This window comes from Antechinus flavipes, chromosome 3 (assembly GCF_016432865.1).
Source record: "Antechinus flavipes isolate AdamAnt ecotype Samford, QLD, Australia chromosome 3, AdamAnt_v2, whole genome shotgun sequence".
Lineage (NCBI taxonomy): Eukaryota > Metazoa > Chordata > Mammalia > Dasyuromorphia > Dasyuridae > Antechinus > Antechinus flavipes.
Window position 1 is genome coordinate 632,825,480 of NC_067400.1, and position 21,462 is coordinate 632,846,941.

General features: G+C 52.2%; 2 protein-coding genes across 3 annotated transcripts; one reads left to right on the plus strand and one right to left on the minus strand.

Annotated features, from left to right (window-relative positions):
- The first annotated feature begins 12,288 nt into the window (after nucleotides 1-12,288).
- Nucleotides 12,289-20,821, plus strand: LOC127556839 (venom metalloproteinase inhibitor DM43-like). Its single transcript, XM_051990304.1, has 7 exons — nucleotides 12,289-12,337; nucleotides 12,964-13,005; nucleotides 14,354-14,629; nucleotides 15,511-15,786; nucleotides 16,288-16,584; nucleotides 19,935-20,225; nucleotides 20,643-20,821. Exons 1-7 carry the CDS (start codon nucleotides 12,304-12,306, stop codon nucleotides 20,651-20,653), a joined length of 1,227 nt encoding a protein of 408 aa, XP_051846264.1. The 5' UTR covers nucleotides 12,289-12,303; the 3' UTR covers nucleotides 20,654-20,821.
- On the minus strand, nucleotides 16,604-19,909 carry LOC127556842 (NADH-ubiquinone oxidoreductase chain 5-like). Of its 2 annotated transcripts, none has more exons than XM_051990307.1 (2): nucleotides 18,268-19,909; nucleotides 16,604-18,089 (listed from the first exon to the last, which is right to left on the minus strand). In XM_051990307.1, the coding sequence occupies exons 1-2, from the start codon at nucleotides 18,680-18,682 to the stop codon at nucleotides 17,434-17,436; spliced, it is 1,071 nt and encodes a 356-aa protein (XP_051846267.1). In that variant the 5' UTR covers nucleotides 18,683-19,909; the 3' UTR covers nucleotides 16,604-17,433. The 2 variants fall into 2 exon arrangements, with proteins under 2 accessions (XP_051846267.1, XP_051846268.1); XM_051990308.1 differs by having other exon boundaries at nucleotides 16,626-17,991; nucleotides 18,268-19,905.
- Nucleotides 20,822-21,462: the final 641 nt, after the last annotated feature.

Here is a 21,462-nt window from a genome sequence, read left to right on the forward strand (position 1 = left end):
AGCCCTGGGGGCACTATGCCCCCAGCACAATTTCTCCCTTTCAAATAAAATATTAAAAACTTTCTAATCTCTATTTTGCCCCAGTTTCTCCGGCATTACATTATCTACCTGCAGAAGGAGAACGGAAGAATTCTAAGTGCAGAAGCAAACTTTTTTTTTTTTTTACTTTCTTTACTTTTCTTTGTGTGTATTTTGTTTTGCAACATGGCCGATATGGCTTCACATGTATAATCAATATCATATTGTTGCCTCCTGAATGGGTGGGGAAGGGACAGGAAGCAGGGAGTGAATTTGGAACTCGAAATTTTAAAAAATGAATGTTAAAACAATTTGTACGTGTAATTGGGAGATATTTGATCACACACACACACACACAAACACATACACACAGAATGACAGAAAAGTTTTTTTTTAAATGATGAGAGATGGTTTCTGAGGGTCTTGGGAAGACCTAGATGAATTGATGCAGAGGGAAGAGAACACAAACAAGAGAACGGAATATACAAAGAAAAAAAAAAAAAAAACAGAGAAACAACCTGGATAAACTTGAAATTCTGATTAGCACAATGACTAACCATGAGTCCAGAGCACTCATGTTGAAACATTCCACCCACATACTGATAATGAGGTGAGGGTCAGAGTGCAGAAAAAGACCATTTTTGGATATGGGTGATTTGCAAATTTGTTCTGCTTAACTTGTTAGACACGGGTTTTAAACTATAGAGGATTTTGTTTTTCTTTCTCAATTGGAGGGCAGGGAGGGAGGGAAGTCAGGTTTTTGCCAATTAAAAAATAAAATTCAATAAAAATGATTTTATTAGAAAAAAGCAAAATGAGAGTATTAGACTAGATTAAAAAAGAAAAAAAATCCTGTACAATCTAACAGAGAAATAGGAGGGAGCAAGGACAGGAAAAGAGGAGGAAGGGGGCTGGGGGCAGTAGAGAGTAGAGCAAGGAAGTAATTACTCAAGCTCACAGCAAGGAACAGGGGGCTAAATGGGGAAGAAAAAAAGATAGAAAACAACAGTGGTAGAGATGCACCAAAGCGTCCCAGACTCTACCTCCAGAGGAAGAATCCAGGCCAGCCATGCTCACTTCAAACTCAGCTCAGTCCACATTTGAAAGACCACTTGACCACCTCTGCCCCAGAGGTTCCTCATGTCAGCAAGGTCTGAAACCTACAACGCCAAAACCCATAACTTCCATTTGGGCAAGGACCCACGCTAGCCATGTTCACTTCTAAGCCAGCTTGGCCTCTGATTCCCTAGCTACTTTCCCACTATTCTTCCACCACCAATTCCATCTCTCCTTTCCGGCTCCATGTTGTGGGTTACCTTCCTCCATTAGAATATAAGCTTCTTGGGGGCAGGGGCTATCTTTGCTTTGAGCCATACTGCGTCCTGGTGCTTAGCAGCTTGTCCATTGTAATAAAGGCTTTATCTATGTCTTTGAAGTCAGTCCAGAACATTTCAACCTTAGCAAATCTCCCATAGAAGGATCATTTGAGAAAAAATGCAGAGTGAGAAGCAACATGTTCTGATTACATGACAGAAAATGGGAATATTCTTGAAGAGTGACTCGACCTTTCTGAAAGTGATCTCGAACCTGATGCCCTTGTGGAGATGAAACCCCTTGGCAAAACTTCCAAAAACTTTGTAGATTGGCATCCTTATAGAGTCTCTCAGTCTGTATACCTCAACCGTGCTGATAGTTCAGAACATTAGGAAGCTCCAGATGGGCAGAGACTATCAGATGTTGAACAGGAGAAGCAGAATGGATCAGTACCCCATACCATGAGTCCATACTACCTGAAACTAGTAGCCGGGCAGCCTATTGTTTTCAGAGTAGGACCCATGTTGCGGATACTGCCAGTTCCGACTTTCAGAGTAATAGAATGCAAAAATGGGTTTGTTGTGTTCAGCTGGAGGCTCCCAGTCTGATTGTAAGTTGACTCGGAGGTACCTGCTTTCCTTCAGTGGTATATGAACAGGATGGGCACACGGACTATTTGAATAGTGTCATCACCTTTGGGAAGACCAGGAAAGAGTGGAAGAAGACAATAAGCGCGTTCCGTTGGTCAGTTTCCACAGATGCTGGTCCAAAGCCCTCCAGAGCTTTGGTCACGCATGTAAGTCACACTGTGTCACAACAGGGAGATGGAACTGAACCGGGAAGGCTAGATGCTATCAATCAGCTGGCTTTCGTCAAAGAGTATTTCTGACCTAGGACTTGTCCCTGCTATCAGAAACACACAACGCGTTGTACAGTCATCATCTAAGACTTTCAACTCTTGCACTCATGTGACTAAGAAGGATCAGACCAAGAGGTCAAGAAGGATCAGACCAAGAGACCAAGAGGCCTTGAATAACTATTGGAAGGTAAGTAGGATAAGAACAGTATTAAAGGCCTTTTTCAAGGGCCCCAATAAGAAATCAGCTTTGGCTCACAATCAAGAAATGGCTCTACTGATAGTCTGGAAAGCAGGTTTGTTGGAAGAAACAATGGCCAGAAACTGTCACGGAGAACAGAAGTCTCTGCCCGGGAGATTCCTTCTCCTCCACTGGAACTGGTTTAGGGTGTAAAGCTGTCAGCGAGTTCTTGGAACAAGCATATTGCCGCTGACCATAATCCATTGATACATTCTGAGCAGAGCTAAGTCAACCTGGACTCTCTTCACTGGGGAAGGTCAAATGAGTAAACATGGTCACTGTTGTAACTTATATTTGCAGATTAAACATTCAGGGGGTGTTTTGTTTGTGTGTGTGTGTCTGGGTGCCTTTACTTTTAATGAAGACAAGCTGCTCCCGGAACACTCCGGTCTCCTTATGAAACCAGCTGGTCAATCAATCTAGTATAGCAATTATTATCTGTCTACCATCAAGACCAGCCAAGCTGGTGGAGTGAGAACGCAATCAAGTTCTAGAAAACTCAAAAGGTTCAACCATAATCAGTAAAAACCAAGATAAAAATACTCATATTTCAAGGCAGCTGGGTGGCGCAGTGGCTAGAGCACCAGCCCTGAACTCAGGATGAGTTCAAATGTGACCCCAGACACCTAATACTTCCTAGCTGTGTGACCTTGGGGAAGTCACTTAATCACAATTGCCTCAACAAAACAAAACAAACAAACAAACAAAAAAACCTCGTATTTCCAGCCCAAGTTGGCAAAGGAAGACAGGGAGATCTGCAAATACTGGGGACCAGCTCTAGCCAAGAGCACTTCTATGTCCTCAGAGTTTTCAAGTTAAAAGGTCAGGGGCAAGAAGAGTTCCTAGCCTGAGCCAGAGACGAGACCTGATGCAGAGAACTAGGAGCTCTATCGCTCTCTTTAATACTCCAAAGCTGGACCACAGATTCAGCACAGACTGAGAAGCCCATAGAGACTGATCCTGGGCAGGGAGCGGTGCCAGGCACAGGCTGGACAATGAGCAAGAAGCAAGTAGAGAACGTTAAGCCAGAATTATGTTTCACTAATCCCAGGAGCAGAGCAGGGTCTTGCTACCAGCCCCGGGCACAATCTGAAACCGGCAGTGCAATAACTAGCGCAGGGATTCCAAACCCGAGGGGAGTCCCCACTTCCATCACTGAACCCGCAGAACCTTCCAGCTAGCGACTGAGTCCAGAAACCAGCTACTGGAACTATAAATAAGGGCAAACTCAAAGTGTTGGCTGGACCCAAACCCAGCTCAGGAACCTGCAGAGCTCAGAGCAAGAGGGAAGCCCTCTGACTTCTTCCTGACGGGATCGCTTCGGGAGGTCCGAAAGCTAATCAGTCCCAGTTCCGAGGTCCATATCGTCCTTGAGTAATCCTGCTTTCCACAGGCAGCGGCGGAACACGAGAGAGCAAACAGGCCCGAGACTCCGTCCAGCAGTGAGTAGATCCTGGTCCTACCATAATCCCCTGTCAGAGTCCGGCTCCAATGAAGAGGGTGCGTGTGCTAACGAAATTAAGCTGCACGAGCGGGCGGGATCTGCCTAAACAGCCATTGACTGATCAGAGAACCCCAGATTATATACTCTTGGAGCCCGGGCCACATTAATACCAGGATTCGGCTAGTGTTGCATTAACACCGGATGTCTCCAGATGGCGCTGTGGACACCCCAGGTTCCCGCCTCTCCCACACTTGGACATTTCCGTTTGTCATTAACTTTAAACAGTAACAACAGCAGAGTCCCAAGTAGCAGTAACCAGCAGTAACAATGTATCATACACAGAGCCGTAAACAGGATAGTTCGGGGTGCCTTGGTCCTGCCGAGGTAATAGGAATCTGTGTCCCCCTGATCTTTGTGGGAGGTGGGCCTGGGTTAGAAAAATCCTGAACCTCAACCCCTCCAGCCTCGCGGAAAATTCCTCAAATGATCCCCACTTCAATCACAATCTCTCCCCACTCTCCCTCTTGGTTTCAGGGAAACTCCCATCCTCAGTGGATCTGGAAGAGTCTGGCCTGGGAAACAACCACCATCCTTTACTGATCTGGAAATGAGTCCCTCAAATCGCTTCCTAGTCCCAGGCCATCGAAAGCTAAATAAAATCAAAACTCGGTTCCCCAATCTTTGCTAACTTCCTAATTAGGAACTAGCCTACTGAGACGAAGAGCTTCTCGGTGAAAATAAACCTATTTTTGCCAAACCTCCCTTGGAGACTGGGACTGAGAATTCTTCTGCAAAACCGGCCACACCGGCCTGGGGACCCCAAGCTGTTAGGGTAGCTCACCGCTCAATACTGTCACATGCATTCTTCACCAAGATTATCCTAAATTTATCCAGAGCATGTCTTTCATTTATTCTTACCGAAGGTGAGCCAATGCTTTGAACTGCCAGCCCTTACAGAGAGCAGATCTCAAGTTATACCTGGACCGGACTCTTCCCGGACTCTTCCTGTACGTGGACTTAATCAGTACTGGCCCTCTCCAAATTCCAAAGTCTTCTAACGGAAGAATACGAGAATAAGAAAACAATCCCCCCACAGAGAGCTATTATAGCAACAATGATCTTAAGCTATAAATGCAAAAGGAGAGAATGATTCCCGAAACATCTATTAATAAAACCTCAAAGAAGAATGTAGCTTAGGTACAAGTTCACATAGAATTCCTAAAAGAAATAAAGACTTGTTAAAAAATGTAAAATGATTTTATAAATTAAATGAATTGTAAAGTAAGGACTAGTTCCCTGGAGGGCCTCGAGGTCAGCCAGAGTCAGGATAAATTAAAGTCCTGCGTCTTTAGGGGAGAAGTGAAGGAGGCAGACAAGCCCTCCAATCCTTGCCTATGATTATCTGAACACCAAACATTCAGTAAGCACCAATGGTGAGAAGATCCATTTATCCAAATATACACTAATAGAGTCATTGTCTCACATGGAATAAATAACTAGCCTTAAGTGCTCAGTTGTCTGATTCAAGCATACTTTTTTGGAGATTCAGCCCTCTACAATGAATGCACTGGGATAAAAATAGAAAAGAAATGAGAGCTTTGGGAGAAAGAATTGAGAAAAGAATGAACAACTTGGCACAAGAAGTACAAAATCTTGCCAAAGCAAAAAATACCCAGAAAATTAGAGTAGACAAAACAGAAGTTACTGACTCTAGCAGATTAAAAAGGAATATTTTTTTAAAAAATCAAAAAAGCGTGAAAAATAGATGAAAACATAAAAATATCATGTATAGAAAAATAACTGATCAGAAAAATAGATTAGAGAAAAATTAAGAGTCATTGGACTATTTGAAAACCATTGAACCACCCCAAAAGAGAGCTTAGACATTTAAAAAAATTATTAAAAAGAAAGCCTACTCAGATCCCTTAGAATGGAAGTAGAATCCACTGGTTAATTCTCAAAAACAAAAACAAAAAGCAAAAAACAAAACCTTCAAACTAAAATTATCAGGAACATTATAACCAAAAGATTATATGATGATCATTTCTGATGGACATGGCTCTTATCATCAATGAGAACGATTCAGGTCAGTTCCAATGATCTTGTGATGAAGACATTCACTTCCACCCAGAGAGAGGACTGTGGGAACTGGGTGGGGATCATAACATAGCATTTTCACTTCTTTTGTTGTTGTTTGCTTGTTTTATTTTCTTTCTCACTTTTTCCCCTTTTTGATCTGATTCTTCTTGTGCAACAAAATAATTGTATAAATAGATATGCCCATATTGGATGTTTAACATATATTGGACTACTTGCCATCTAGGAGAGGTGGTGAGGGGAAGGGAGGGAAATTGGAATACAAGGTAAAAAATTATCCTCACATATGTTTTGAAAATAAAAAGCTTCAATTTTTAAAAAGAGTAAAAAAAGAACATTATGGCCAAATTCCAGAGTTTCCAGGTCAAAGAAAAAAATACTGTGAGCAGACAGAAGGAATTCAAATACTGAAGAACAGTCACACATGATTTAGCAATGAATAGCACAAAGGAGCAAGGAGCTTAGAATACAATGCTTTCCTGAAGACAAAAGATAAAGGCTCACAACCAAGAATATCCAGGAAAAGCAAATAGAATCCTTTCCGGGTGGGTTTGCGGAATGGATTTTTAATGAGATAGGGGATTTCTAACCTTTCCTGATGAAAAGGCCAGAGCTGCAAAGAAACTTCGAAGTACAAACTGAAGAATCAAGAGAAAGAAACACGAATGAACAAACTAAGGGATTAAACAAGGCTAAATTGCCTACGTTCTAATATGGAAAGAGGATATACATTGTCCTCCTCAGAATACTATTATCAAGAGTCACAGAGAAAATCTAAGTATACAGAAGACCTCAGAGTGATTGTGTTATGTCTTGATGATCTTAAAAGAAGAAAGGAAAAGGAAGGGGAAAGGGGACAGAGTGAAGGAAATTCCCTCCTTTAATTGGGCTGCACAAGTAGAAGACTACACAAATAAGGAGGAAGGGTTACGAAGAATGGCTGTCACTTGAAATTTACTTTCATATGAACTGGTTCAAAGATGGGAAAAACACAAAAATGGCTAGATGAAAAACTACATATCAATGAACTGGAAAACATGAGGAAATGGGGAAATGGGGAAGGACGGTAGATTAAAGGAGAGAGCTGGGGATTCAAAGGATAGAGCACTGAACCTGAGTTCAAATGCAGTCTCAGATATTTCCCAATTGTGTGATCCTGGGCAAGTCACTTTACTCTGTTGACCTCAGTTCCTCACCTATAAAATGAATTGGAGAAGAAAATGGCAAAATATTCAGTATCTTTGCCAAGAAAACCCTAAATGAGGTCCTAAAAGTTGTGTATAACCGTGGTTTCTGAACAATAACAGCAATAAAATACTGTAGCATCTAAATACGTGAAGGAAAAAGTAATTGAATTGAAGGGGGAAATAGTAAAACTCTAAAAGTAGGGGGCTATATTGTGCTCCTTTTTGATCTAAACAAATCTAACAGAAATAAAAACAAGCAAGAAGTTAATATTTGAATAAAATGTTATAAAAATTAGAGAGAAAATATCTCAGGGGATCACAGAAAGGAATAGAAAGGAACTTACATACTTTTCAGTTATACACGGAATCTTTACAAAAATTGAGCATGGATTGAATCGCAAAGATCACACAAACACACACATACAGTGTGTAAAGATACAGAGGGAGAAAATACAAATTATGTGATTTAATGATCATAATATAATAGAAATTATATTCAGTAAAGGAGGGAAGAAAACAAATGTTTATTATGTACCTACTATGTTCCGGCCAATGTGTTAAGCACTTTACAAATATTTGATCCTTATGATGATCCTGGGAGGTAACCTCAACAGAGGTTAAATGACTTGTCTAGGGTCATACAACTAGTAAGATCTGAGCTCATATTTGAGCTCAGATCTTCCTGACTCCGAGTCTGGTGCTCTATTTGTTATTCTACTTAGCTGCCTCTAAGGCATCCTTAAGATCCTTAAGAAAATAATTTAAAAGTAATATAGATGAAATGACATATTGCCCCGAACTAGTTTGTCAAAGGACATATATAAAGAAAAGAAAATTTCACTAAAGAATATTACCCTAGGGAGATAACATAGCGCAATTTTTAGGATGTGAGGGAACACACTAGATAAAGGGACATAAGTGATCAGTTCAGAAGGCAGGGGTTACTCCGAAAATATTGAAAGCATGAATAATCAGCTGGAACACAACCTGCCAGCACAATATGATGGACCAGAAGCCCTGAAGAGGGGCAGACTCTTTTCAAACAAAGTGGATGAGAGCATCCGCACACCAAAATGGCTAAGGATTCCTTATAAGAAGAATTTCAGAAATAACCTTATTCAATGATTCGTAATCCACATATGGGAGAGAACCGGTTTCATCCTACACATAGGAAAGACCAAAAGGATGAACAACATGGTTGGTCCCATTCATCATGCATTTGAGCGAACACTCTGGAGAGTTGATCAAGTACTTTGTGTATCTGGGACAGACTCGACAAATGACCTGTACAGTCGGACTCAGGTCTGAATGGAAGAGAGAGGGCTGGATTGCTCTGGGGAAACTGCAAGCCCTTTTAATGTATCCCATCTTTTTAATGCCGAGATATTATTGCTGTGTGACAATGACATGGATTTCAACTATGTGAAATTTAACAAAAGGGTAAACTGAGGCTGATTCTGAGTATTTATGAGCAGGGCCATGCTACTCATCAATAAGAGGATTAATGACTTGCCTCCATTTATGCCAGAAACTCCAAGCAAAAGGACAGTTCTCCTTCTAGACTTTTTAGGGAGTTTAAAAAGCCGAGCCACATCTCGGGATTGGGGCAGCATGATTAGTTCCAGAGTTGAGGTGCTGAGAACGACCCCATTGGTTAGAAGTTTGATAAAGGAGGAAGTGGGTTAGTAACGATCCTCCTTCTTCTCTCATGGGAGAAATGCTCATTGTTTGAATCCCTTGGACAGCAAACCAAAGGCCCTTGAAGGAAAACTTGGCTCGACTTCCTTGCTTCGATTCACATTCTCCAAGGTTAACAGAATTCTCTGAAGCAAGATTACATCGGTAATTAGCAAGGAGGCTGGATTTCTAAAAATAATCCATTGCTGGCCAGTTGAGAAGAAACTCGTTCAATTGTAAGTAGGATCAGTAAGAAAACCATACAGGATCCATCTTAATCTCAGAGCATCTCGGAGCCCTGGAAAGGCTTGCGGTGTCAGTGGGTGTTTGTGGGTTGTAAGGTGCCACCAAAAAAGAATCCAAAGAATAGGAATGGAAAGCACCAGTTAGGCAGAGAAGGTGAGGGTGGGCACATGTTAGGCCGGGTTGGGGGGGGGGGTGACAGCTGGATAGTCAGAGTCTCCCTCCGAGGTCAGCGGAAATAAGAGGTCTCCAGGACGCTCTCCTGGACTGTTCTCCATGTGCTGACCTTAATGACACAGGATGGGCAGCGACAAACGGGTTAAGATCTGCAGCTTTGGTATCATGAGCCCAATTCTGAGGAAACTGCGCAGTCAAGGTCATGCGCGTGAGTCTCCAAGGCCCAGTAACAGTGAGACACACCGAAAAACAGCACAAAATGGGGCCCATCTAAGGGACTTCCCGGGAGCTGCCGGTCGGGGGAGTTTGGGGGTGCGGGGCTGATTTACATCGGGGCCTTTCCCTCAAATAAAAAACAAAAGGAGGAGGAGGAGATCCTGGAACACGCCCTGGATCCCGAGGAGGACCAAGGCTCCCCTTCTCTTCTCCCTTCCCCCGAACTTTGGCCTCTGGAACCAGTGGGTCTCATTTGCCAGGGGGAGCCTTCGCATGCTGGGGTAGGGACCCCCTATGTCACCCAGGCTCTAGGTTATTCTCAAAGCTGAGACGGTTTTAGCCGGACGTGGGACGTGTCGCAGCCTCTCAGAGCCACAGGGGAGAGGGGGCCTGGAGGGGAAGGAGCAGCGCCCATGCCCCGCGGCTGCGGCGCCACGTCTTTTGCGCTCTGGGGGCTGGGCTCCGGCGGGGGGCCGCTCCTCCCGCCTCTGCGAGCAGAAACACGTGATTGGCGGCGGTGCCCGGAGAGCCTTCCGCACTTTTTGCCCCCCCTCCCCCGCCCCCACGGCCGGGCTCCGCGCAGGTCCAGCTTGCTGACACTGCCCCCCTTCTCCATCCTCCCTGCCGGTAACGTGCCTGCAAACATGGACTGCTCCGCGGCCCTCCCCTAAGTGTGCGGCCGTGCGGAACCTTTCCGGGACCCGTTGTGTTCCCAGGGCTCAGCCCGCACTCAGAAAAGGGCCGCCCGGCGGCCGCCAGTGACACCGCGTCCTGCCCGCCCGCCCGCCCGGGAAAGCGAGGAGGCCTTGGATGGGCGGCTGCCCCCGAGCCCCGCGATGGGCGGCTCGCACCAGCACGCCCCCCTCCCCCGCCCCCCACCGGAGAGGGAGCCAAGTGACTTCCTGCCTGCCCACGGGCTTCCGGAAGCCGGGGGCGGCGGCGGCCGCTTCAGAGCCCTCCCTCCGTGACTCCGTTTGCCTAGTTTCCTAATTTGCCGGTTTCTCTGCGCGTCCTGAGCGCTCCTGCTCACGAGGGTCTCTCTGCCTCGGGCTCTGGGAGGCTTCCTTGTGATTGTTCAGGGCGCTTTCTCCCTTTCTCTAGACTGTCTCTGACCGTTCCTGTAAAATCTGTGCCTCTTGCACAGATTGTGTGAGTGTGTGAGAGAGAGACAGAGATAGAGACAGAGACAGAGACAGAGACAGAGACAGAGACAGAGACAGAGACACACACACACAGAAGCCCCTCATGGTTAGAGGGTTCCAAGCAGTCTCGGATCGAGTCTAGCTGCCAGCTCAGTCTCTGTCTCAGCCTCCCAGAACCCGTCTCCGTGTGTCCCTCTGTCCATCCCTGTGTGTCCCTCTGTCCATCCCTGTCTCTCTCTCTCTCTCAGACGCCTGGACCGTTATTCCCTTTCCCTCTCCAGTCGTTATCCCTGCTCTATAGGTGACCCTGCCTTGGACCAAGGCGGCTCGGTGGGTAGCGCCCTGGGCCGGAGTCAGGAAGTCAAGTTCCAATCTGGCCTCCGGCACTTTCACCCACGTGAGGGCGGGCGAGTCGCTTGCCTCAGTTTCCTCATTTATAAAATGGGGATCATAGGAGCCGCTACCTCACCGGGCTGTCCCGAGGACCAGATGGGACCGGTCTGCAGCCCTTAGCAGTGGCTGGCCCCGGGTCAGAGCTCCCCACCTCAGTGTTGGTGACTCCCGCCATTGCCGGCCCTGCCCCCCAGGACTGCCTGGCCCGACAGCCGCCGGGATTCCTGCCTTTTCCCTGTGCCGCCCAAAACCCGGGTCAGGAGCTAGCACAAACAGCGTGGACTCGGGGCTGCCTCCCAGCTCCTGCCTTTGGCAGCCCCTCCCCCACGCCCCCTCCCCTTCCCTGCCCCCACCCTGGGGCAGACCCCGACCCCTCCCACAGCATCAGCCCTTCCTCTAGGGCCGCAGAAGGGGCTTCCCAAAGCCTGCAATCTCCAGGCCCCGGGATCAAAGCCAAGCTCTGTTTAGCGTTCAGGCCCTTGGCCCCTGCCCAGTCTCCTCCCCCATCCCCATACGAGATGCAATGAGCCCAGCTGCCCTGTGGCCAGAGGCTCTATTTCTGCTTCTGGGGGCCGCCCTCCCACATCTCTGCCCCCGGCAGCATCCTGTGGCTCGCCGGGAGCCCCCAACCCCCGTTCCTGCTCCTTCCTTCTGTCTGCTTGCTTCTTCTCCCGTGCAGCCCCCTCCCCGGCAGCTTGGGACTGTCTCGGGCGCTTCCTTCTGCACCCTGGGGCCGGCGCACGTGCTCAGGACTGGCCAGGTCTCGGTCGGCTCTGGGGGCTGGGCCCTGAGGAAGACCAGCGACCCCGCCTCTGGGAAGGTTGCAGGGGGGAGACGCATTAAAGACCTTCATCGTCCCCCCCTCTCCCACCTCCCCCCACAAGAAGAGGAGGGCGCCCCCAGTCCCCGGAAGCCCCCGAAGGGGCAGGAGTCCAGGTCCCCGCGGCCCAGCTTCCTCTCCCACGGGCGAGCTTTCCGAGGGAGCCCAGTGGCCCAAAGGGACTTTGGCCCTTGCACAATCACAGGGGTCAGGCCCCGGTCGGGAAGCAATCCCGAGGGGCTGGCAGGCCGCCCAAGGCTAGCCAGCCTGGGACAGCTAACAGCCATCGGGGCCACCCCGCCGCCCTCTCCTCCCTCGGTGACCCGAGAGCCGCCCGTCCCCATTGGCCACAGGAAGCGTGAGGTGGGCGGGGGGCGTGGAGCTCCCAGTCCCTCTTTTAAGACTTGCCACCCATCCCCAGAGCCGGAACCTTCCTGCAGAGAGACCCTCGGGCCCAGACGGGGAGAAGGAAGGCGCCATGGTCTCCCGGCTGGCGGTTCTGCTCCTTCTAGGTGAGGCCAGGGAGCCCCGTGGAGGCCATCCTTTCCTGCCCCTATGGCTTCCCCGTCTTGGGCAGCCGGGGAATGGGTGACAGGCCGCCTTGTCCCCGCCGCCGGGACCTGTCCCGGGCACGGCCACCTCAGCCTTCTCCACTCAGCACCCCTGGCCCCACTCCGGCAGGGCCCCCAAACCCAACCCCAAACCGGAGCTCCGAGCTCTCCTTCCTCCTCGGTCACCCCATGCTCCCCCGTCCCTGCAGCTTCGCCCAGGACGCTGTCCACACCTCCGGCGGGCTCCCCGCAGCTCGGCCTCTGACCTTCCTCCTTCCCGGGTCTCCCTCCTCCCCTGGGAACTTCTTCCCCTTTGGGGGCTTCCCAGGCCGCCTCCCTCCTGCTCTGCCCAGATCCCTCCCCAGGCTGGACACCTTTGGGGCGATCTGACCCCGGCACTGATCTCCCTAATTCGCTCTGGCTCAGGGCCCACCTTCTAGGAACTTTGTCACCTGTAAAACGGGAAGATAATAGTCCCCGAAATGGTCACAAGGAAGAACTTCCCAAGCCCACCTAGTGCTTCCCCTCTTCCTGCCCTATCTTTTCATTTAAACTCCCAGTGACTCTATTCTATCCCATTCCCCCAGGGCTTTGGCTGGACCCACACACGGAGGGGGAGGCAGCCGTATGTGAGTGAGTTCTTGAGATCCTGAACCACAAACGCAAGGGGAGCCAAGGGGACTGGCGGGGCCCAGGGGGACAGAGGGACAGTGGGGACCCAGGGGGACAGAGGGACTGCGGAGGCCCAGGGGGACAGAGGGACAGCGAGGACTGAGGGGGGCAGAGAGACAGAGGGACTGCAGAAGCCCAGGGGGACAGAGGGACAGTGGGGACCCAGGGGGACAGAGGGACAGTGGGGACCCAGGGGGACAGAGGGACTGTGGAGGCCCAGGGGGACAGAGGGACAGCGAGGACTGAGGGGGGCAGAGAGACAGAGGGACTGCAGAGGCCCAGGGGGACAGAGGGACAGTGAGGACCCAGGGGGACAGAGGGACTGTGGGGACCCAGGGGGACAGAGGGACTGTGGAGACCCAGGGGGACAGAGGGACAGCGGGACTGTAGAGGCTCAGGGAGACAGAGGGATGGGGGGACCTGAAGGACACAGAGGGCCTGGAGGGCCGAGGGAGGTGGAAGAACACAGAAGTGGGGCAGAGGGACTGAGGCACAAGGGGAGGGGCCCAGGTGGGGCTAAGAGGCCTCCTCCAGGCCCTGAAATGGGCTGGAGGAGGGCCACATTGCTGCCCCGACCAAGAGCTTGGAGATGCCTTTGGCCGAGCAGAACCTGCAGCGCTCGGTCCTTCTGTCCAGCCACCCTTTGACCCCAGACCTCCCCTCCCTCCGTATTTCCCCAGACACGGCTGCCCGGGCCCTTGCTCCAAGCAGCCTGCAACTCAAACTCCCTCAGCTCCAGGTCACCAGGTAGCTCGGTGGAGAGAGACGAGGGCCCGGAGACAGGGGGATCTGAACTCAAATTCCACCTCAGACATTTAACTAAGTGTAGGGCCCTGAGCGACTCGCCACCGTCTGCTCAGCTTCCCGGACTGCAAACCGGGGCCAACGATGGCGTCTGGCCTCCAAGGTAGTCGTGAGGATCAAGAGATGATTTTTGGGAAACAGATGTTCCTTTTCTTTCCTTCCTGCCCAGTCTGGGCGTTCCGGGGTCTAGGTTCCCCCATCCCCCCAGCTCTATATCGAAAGGTTCCACAGGCTCTCGCATTGTCTCGATTCGACACGGTTTCAGGTTCCTGCTCGGACCCGGCACGGCACCTGGCATCCAGTCCCAATAATTATAACTAACATCAGATGGCACCTACTCCGGTCCGGGCACTAAGTGCTAAACACTTAACAAATAGCATCTCATTTGATTCCCATAACAACCTCGAGAGCTAAGTGCTGTTACTATCCCCGTTTCAACGGCCGAGGAAGCTGAGGCGGGCAGGGGCAGACTCTTAATCAATTCTCTGGGAAATCTTACAGATATAGACACAACTCCTAAGATCTGGATAAAGCCTGAATCCGCATCCACGCCCTGGGCCAACGTATCCCTTCAGTGCCTGTCGATTAATATTCTGGGAAGTACGTTCGAGCTGTTGAAGGATGGGAAACGCTTCGCTTCGCTTCCTATCCTTCATCCCATTGTCACGTTCCCACTGGGGCCAGTGACAGCGGACAACAAGGGCACTTACCAGTGCCACATCCAAAAGAAAAAAAGCTGGAGTTTAACGAGTGCCCCGGTGGAGGTGACGGGGACAGGTGAGCGGGGACAGGGCTCGGGCTTCGGAAAACTAGTTCTAGACCCTGGAGCCAGAGGCAGGGGGACCACTAACCGCAGGCTGCCTCCCACCATCCCTTGCCCGTCCCCAATCTCTTTTTCTCTTCCTGCTTCTTTCTCTCTCCATGTGTCTGCGTCTCTCCTGCCTGTTTCTCTGTCTCTCCCTCCTCTTGCTTTCTCTCTTGTCTGTCTGCCTCCATGTCTTTCTGTCTCTCTGCGTCCTTCTCTCTGCCTCCCTGCCTCTTTCTGTCTCTATATCTCTGTCTCTGTCCCTCCTGTCTCTCTTCCTGCCCTCTTGATTTTTTTTCTGCAGGAAAGCTGCATGATGGGAAGGAAAGGAGTCCAAAAATGGGAGTGCAGAGCTCTGGGTTCTGGTTCTGGCTCTGTCCCAAACGCTGTATGTCCCTGTGAAAGTCCCTTTCCCTTTTTGTGCCTCGGTTTACCCAAGTGTAAAGTAAGGAGCCAGGAGGCAGTCAGATGTAGTCACTGTGTCAGTTGGTTTGGTTCGCTTGCTTTCCTAAAAGGAAGCGTGCGGAAGGAGCGGATAGTGCAGTGTGATTTCCCACGTAAAAGGAGCGTGGGTAACAAATCCCCCAATAGTGACCCCAGCTCGCAGCCCATTGGCAGAGATCTCTCTGGACGGATGTAGACAGTCACAGGTGGCCACCCGATTTCTTCTCCCCTCCCCCCCCACAATACAAAGAAGGAGTAAGGGGCGGAGGGAGCGACCTCCATGAAGCTTCCCGCCTTCCAGCTCTTCCTCAGGCTCCTTCCCCCTTCAGTTTCCTCATCTGCTGCTCCAAGGTTGTGAGCACAGACATTGTAGGTTCTCAGATATTCTGGCGTTCTGTGATCCTAACAGAGCCCCTCCCAGCACCCTCCGTCAGGACTGAGCCCGGACCTTGGATCCTCCACGGCGTGGACACTCAACTGCACTGCCAGGGGCCACTGCTGGACATGACCTTTGACTTGTACCAAGAAGGAGAGCAGAAGCCTGTGGCCAGCTCCCTCCCCCCGGAATCAGAAGCCACCTTTCTCATTAAGAGCCCCGGAAACTACACCTGCCGCTACCGAGCACCCACAGCGGCACCCACGGCGGGCTCAGCGCCCAGTCAGACCGTCCACTTTGTGGTGCCAGGTAAGGGGGGAGCGAGGCAGCGGGGCTCGGGGCCGGAGGGGGGACGCACGCTCGTGGCAGGGAGACGCGGTTCCAAGCACGGAGCTCCCAAAGGCCTGGGAGGAGCTGAGGCAGGGACTTACAGGGAGCCCCAGGAGGAGACGCTGAGTGACCAGAGGGAGCAAGGCTAGCGGATACCTGGGGGGCTCCCTCGGAGCTTCAAATCCCCTGAGACTCCCGGCTCATCTTCACAGGCACGTCTCCCTCCCGGCCTGACCCTGGCTACCCACACGTCCGATCCGCCAGACTTTGCTCAGACTCCCCCTCCCGCGGCTTTTGGCCCGTGTGGGCCACTCTGCCCCCCTCGATTTCGTAGACCCGGGGTTTCTGCTCCCCTCTCCTCCCTCCACAAGGGCACCTTGGGGTCTCCTCATGCAGCCCCCAGAGGCCCCGAGGTGGATGCCCGGTGGGGGGGGGCTGAGGCTGGCATGGACGGCATCTCCTGTCTGATTTCCCATCCAGATTCCTTGCCAAAACCTTCTTTCCAAATTCGGGAGGATGATCTGATCTTCAGGCCCGGAGCATCCGTGACCTTCCGGTGCCGGGGAAAGTTCCCGGGGCTGGCCTTCGAGCTGTACAAGGACGGGAAGGAGGTCTTTGTGTCCCACTTGTCTTCAACGGACCCTCTGCATATCGACTTCCACCTGGAGGACCTGAAACCCGGGGCCGGGGGCAAATACTACTGCCGCTACCGCTTCAGAGACGGGCCGTCCATCTGGTCGGAAGACAGCTCCTCCGTGGAGCTCATCCTGACCACAGGTGAGGGGGCCGGGGAAGGGCCCCGGGGGAGCCGGCATCTGGGCCCTCACTTCCCGACCACTCCGTACTGATTAAGCACCTACCGCGTGCCAGGCACCGTGCTGAGCACTGGGGAAACAGAGGGAACAGACCCCTCTGCTCTAAAGGGAGAGCAACAAATAGTCGAGTAGACTGGGCCCAGTCGGGGAAGGGGCCTGCCCAGGCTCACACAGATGTCAGCCGGGGAGCCATACCCAGGGACGGCGCAGCAAACCCAGAGCCCCGGGTTCAAGACTCAGCAGAGAGCTGCTCTCACCTCTGCCGACCCGCAGTCCCTCTTTCTGAACCTCGCGCCCTCCCAGCATTCCCCGTCGTGCCCTCCCAGCATTCCGCCTGGGGGCATTGCCTGCCCCAGCCCCTGGCCCCCGCCTCAGCGATCCTCTGCCCGGAAGGGTCTGGGTGGGTCACTGTGTGGGAAGGAGGCCCCCGAAGTCTCGCTGCCCCCACGATGCGCTTAGGAACGGGACCTCGGGAGGGTGGGTGGGCTTCTCCTCGCCCTCAGCTCCCTTGCGGCTTCCGGGACAGGCCAGCGGCAGGAAGGCAGGTACCGTGGACAGCTCTGCGGAGAACTCCCCTCCCCCCTCCCCTTCTCTCTCCGCTCCCCCTCCGTGCTGTCTGCCTGGAGGGGCCGCGGGTTCAGGCCACTACCATATGTGGGGGGGGAGGGGGCGAGAGGGGGACGCTGCAGGCTCACCGGGCACAGATCTGTCCTCCCTTTCTCAGCCAAGTCCTGGAAAATGCTGCCCAGGCTCGCGGCCTCCCTCCCCTCCTCTCTCGCTCCCCCTGCCCTGGGGGATGGGCTACCTCGGGTCACTCCGCCCCCCTCTGCAAAGCCAGGCGCTCGCTTCTCCACTTCTCTGCGGTCTTGGACCCTGCCCACCACCCTCTGGGTGGAGGTCTCCTCTCCGGGCTGCTCCCGATTCTCAAACAGATGGACACACAGAGAGATAAAGAGACAGAGACAGACAGACAGAGATAAAGAGAATAAAGAGACTCAGAGACAGACAGAGATAGAAAGAAACAGATGGACACAGAGATACAGATAAGCAGACACATAGAGATAAAGAGACACAGAGACAGAGATAGAAAGATAGAAATAGATGGACACAGAGATACAGATAAGCAGACACATAGACAGAGATAAAGAGACACAGAGACAGACAGAGATAGAAAGAAATAGATGGACACAGAGATACAGATAAGCAGACACATAGAGATAAAGAGACACAGAGACAGAGATAGAAAGATAGAAATAGATGGACACAGAGATATAGATAAGCAGACACATAGACAGAGATAAAGAGACACAGAGACAGACAGAGATAGAAAGAAACAGATGGACACAGAGATACAGATAAGCAGACACATAGAGATAAAGAGACACAGAGACAGAGATAAAGAGACACAGAGACAGACAGAGATAGAAAGAAACAGATGGACACAGAGATACAGATAAGCAGACACATAGAGATAAAGAGACACAGAGACAGAGATAGAAAGATAGAAATAGATGGACACAGAGATATAGATAAGCAGACACATAGACAGAGATAAAGAGACACAGAGACAGACAGAGATAGAAAGAAACAGATGGACACAGAGATACAGATAAGCAGACACATAGAGATAAAGAGACACAGAGACAGAGATAAAGAGACACAGAGACAGACAGAGATAGGCAGATAGAAACAGATGGACACGGACAGAGATATAGATAAGCAGATACATAGATGGACACACAGATATAGAGACAGACAGCTAGAGATAGGCAGATAGAAACAGACGGACACAGACAGAGATACAGATAAGCAGACACATAGATAGGCAGACAGATGGATGTATAGACAGACATGTAGACAGGCAGACAGACATATAAAGTTAGATACAGATACAGACAGATAGAGGCAGATAGATGGATAGATGGATATGGATGGATAGACTGACAGTAAGACAGGCAGGTGGTAGACAGATAGACACAGACAGATAGAAACAGATGGTATTGATGGACAGACAGACAGATTATGACAATCAGCCTGGGTCTCCCCTCGGAGCTTGTCATGCATCACCCCTATGCTCCCTCTTGCAAGCTTTCCCAGTTGTGCCAAAGGCCCTACCATCCTTCCAGGCTCCCAGGTTTTCTGGCTTCATCTCCCTCTCTCCTCACATCCTCAGTTTGTTGCCCCATCTTGCCACTCTTGCCTTCCCAGCAGCTCTCTCCCTCCTGCCCCCTTCTCTCCCGGACTCCCCTGTGGCCCGGATCGTTGCCCCCGCCGCCCGGCCGCTGTCCCAGCCTCCGGTCTCTCCCTGCTCCAGGCCGTCCCCCCCCTTGCAGCACTTTCCTGAGGTGCAGGTCAGACATGCGAGTCGCTGTTCAACCCTGGGATTGCTATGGTCTAATGAGATGAAATTCGCTCTAATTAACCCCCAGAGCCCTCTCTCCTCCTGGTAAGGCCCTTCACAGAGGGTCCCCAGCTGCTCCCTGCCGTCCAGTCCGAGGGACCCCTTTGTCCCTCGCTGAAAGCTCCCCCCACTCCCGGTGGCTTTGCCTTCCTCGACTTCCTAACTGCTGCGTCCGTTTTCCACGCGCGTCTCCTCCCGGGAAAGGAAGATCCCGGGAAGCAGGAGCGCTTTCATTCCCTGCCTGGCCGTAGTAGGCAGACAGTAGGTGCTCAGTAAATCCTTGCTGGTGGTTGATGGGGTTAGAATCCGCTAAAAACTGCGGAGCGGGTATGATAATGGCAGCTCCCATTTACTTTGCGAATCGCTCGGCATGTTCTCTCTTCCTTCCCAAAGCCCTTCGGGAAACAGCCGAGTCTGTAAGTGACTTGGCTAAGGGCACGCGGCTACTTTGTTCCAGGAAGCGTTCCCGCCGGGTCCCAAGTCAGTGCTCTGTCCGCGACTTCATGCTGCCCCCTCCTTCAGAGGGACCGGGCATCCCTGGGCCTCTGCCCCCTCATTCATCAAAGGGGACGATGAAGGAGAAGCAGAGGCCCCCGTCGGCCCCAGGGCAGGCTTGGGCCCCACCCCCAGCTCTGCTGCGTTTTCCAGGGGTCCCCCGGCCTCGGCTTCCCGGCGTTTTGCCGCTCTGTGAGACGGTCCTGAGTTCATTATCGGAACGGCCTTTCCCGACCTCAGAGTTTTATGTTCTAGGCTCCCTTCCAACTCTATGATTTTCTGTTACAGCTCCCCCCCCCCCCTCCCCCGACTGCACGTTCTGCGTGCTAGGGCCCTGCTCCCCACCCCACCCCCGGCTCTGGCTTTGCCCCTCCCCCGCTCCTGCAGCTAACACCGGTGGCCTTTTCTGTGTCTAGAAACCCTGCCCAAGCCGACCCTGTGGGTCCAGCCCCCGGACGCCGTGATCGCTCCCGGGACCAACGTGACCCTGCGGTGCCTGGGGGCCCGGCCCAACGCCAGGTTCGCCTTGCTGAGGCAGCACAGCAGCCGGCCCCTGCAGGTCCTGAGCGTCCCCGGCCCGGAGGCTGACTTTGTCCTCCGCGAGGTCTGGGACTTTCACTCGGGCAATTACAGCTGCCTCTACTTCGAGACCGCCGCCCCCTTCGCCGGGGCCCCAACGAGCGACTACGTGGAGCTCGTAGTGGATGGTGAGGGGGAGGGCCCACGTTTGCCAGGGCGTGGGGGGAGGGACGATATCTGAAGAAGCCAATGGGTGAGGAGGGGCGGGGTCCCTACGGCCACGTGGGCCGATGGAGTCTGGGTTCGAGGCGGGACGGGAAAGCCACCTTAAAGCTCGTCTCCCAGGAAAGGCCCTTAAGGACGCCAGCCCATTCCCCTGGGGAGGTCCCGGAGCAGGAGCCTGCGTGGGCCAGAGCTGGGGAAAGCCTCCTCCCCCTGCACTTCATCTCACGGCGGCCTGGTCTCGCCGGCGGGCTCCCCCGGCACCGGGCCTCCCAGAGCCTCAGCTTGGGCCTCCTGGAGCCTCAGTTTCCTCCTCCGTGAAAGGGGGGTCACACATGCTGCGGCTTTAGGCTTGCTTGCTTTTTTTTTTTTTTTTTTTTTAGAAATATCCTAGGAAAAACTAGAACCTCGGGAACGAGTGAATTATCGTGGCTGGAAGCCGAGATCCCCAGAACGCAGGACGGAGCCCGAGCCCCACAGCTCCTCAAGAACAATGACAAACACAAGAGCTTTTCCCCGGCCTATTAATCAGCCTCGGAAAATAAAAGTGATTTGCTCTTTCTAGGCAGAGGTGCTGAATTTTGGGGGGTGGGAGTAGACCCCGAGGGATGGAGCCTAGTCCCCTGGGAGGAACTGAAATCAGCAGCCATAGGCAGGGCCACCTCCGGGTCAGCAGGGACAGCGCACAACATGCTCTCCAGCCAAGAAGCGTTTATGCAGCGCCCACTGTACGCCAGGCACTGGACCCAGCTTGGGGGACACCCAAAGCTCTGGCCTGAAGGAGCTCATGATATAAAGGGGGCCCTTAGACGAGGAGCCAAAGTACACGTTCAAACCAGATATAGGGAGGATCATGGGGGAAAAGCACAGAGCAGAGGCTGGCATTCAAGGGTGTGAGGGGGGGCAGGCTTCCTGGAGGAGGGGGGATTTTAGCTGGGACTTAGAGAGAGGGAGGTGAGTGATTAGAGCACAGGAGGGAGAACCATGGGGGAGGGTGCAAGACAGATGCACACAGCCAGCAGGTCCAGTTAGTGTGGGCCAGCCTGTGGTGGGCAGCCAGGAAGACACTGGAAAGTGGGGGCTCAAGCTGGCAGGCCCCTCGGGCCGGAGGAGAGGCTGGAAAGTGGGGGCTCAGGCTGGCGGCCCCCTCGGGCCGGAGGAGAGGCTGGAAAGTGGGGGCTCAGGCTGGCGGCCCCCTCGGGC

Excerpts from the sequence above, each read along its gene's own strand:
- LOC127556839 (XM_051990304.1), top strand. The coding sequence starts at position 12,304 with ATGGTCTCCCGGCTGGCGGTTCTGCTCCTTCTAG. Across the intron at positions 15,787-16,287 it reads CGTCCACTTTGTGGTGCCAG|ATTCCTTGCCAAAACCTTCT; the intron begins GTAAGGGGGGAG and ends TTTCCCATCCAG. Across the intron at positions 16,585-19,934 it reads GGAGCTCATCCTGACCACAG|AAACCCTGCCCAAGCCGACC; the intron begins GTGAGGGGGCCG and ends TTCTGTGTCTAG.
- LOC127556842 (XM_051990307.1), bottom strand. The coding sequence starts at position 18,682 with ATGACAAGCTCCGAGGGGAGACCCAGGCTGATTGTCATAATCTGTCTG. Across the intron at positions 18,090-18,267 it reads CTCTGTGTCTCTTTATCTCT|ATGTGTCTGCTTATCTGTAT; the intron begins GTCTCTGTGTCT and ends CTCTTTATCTCT.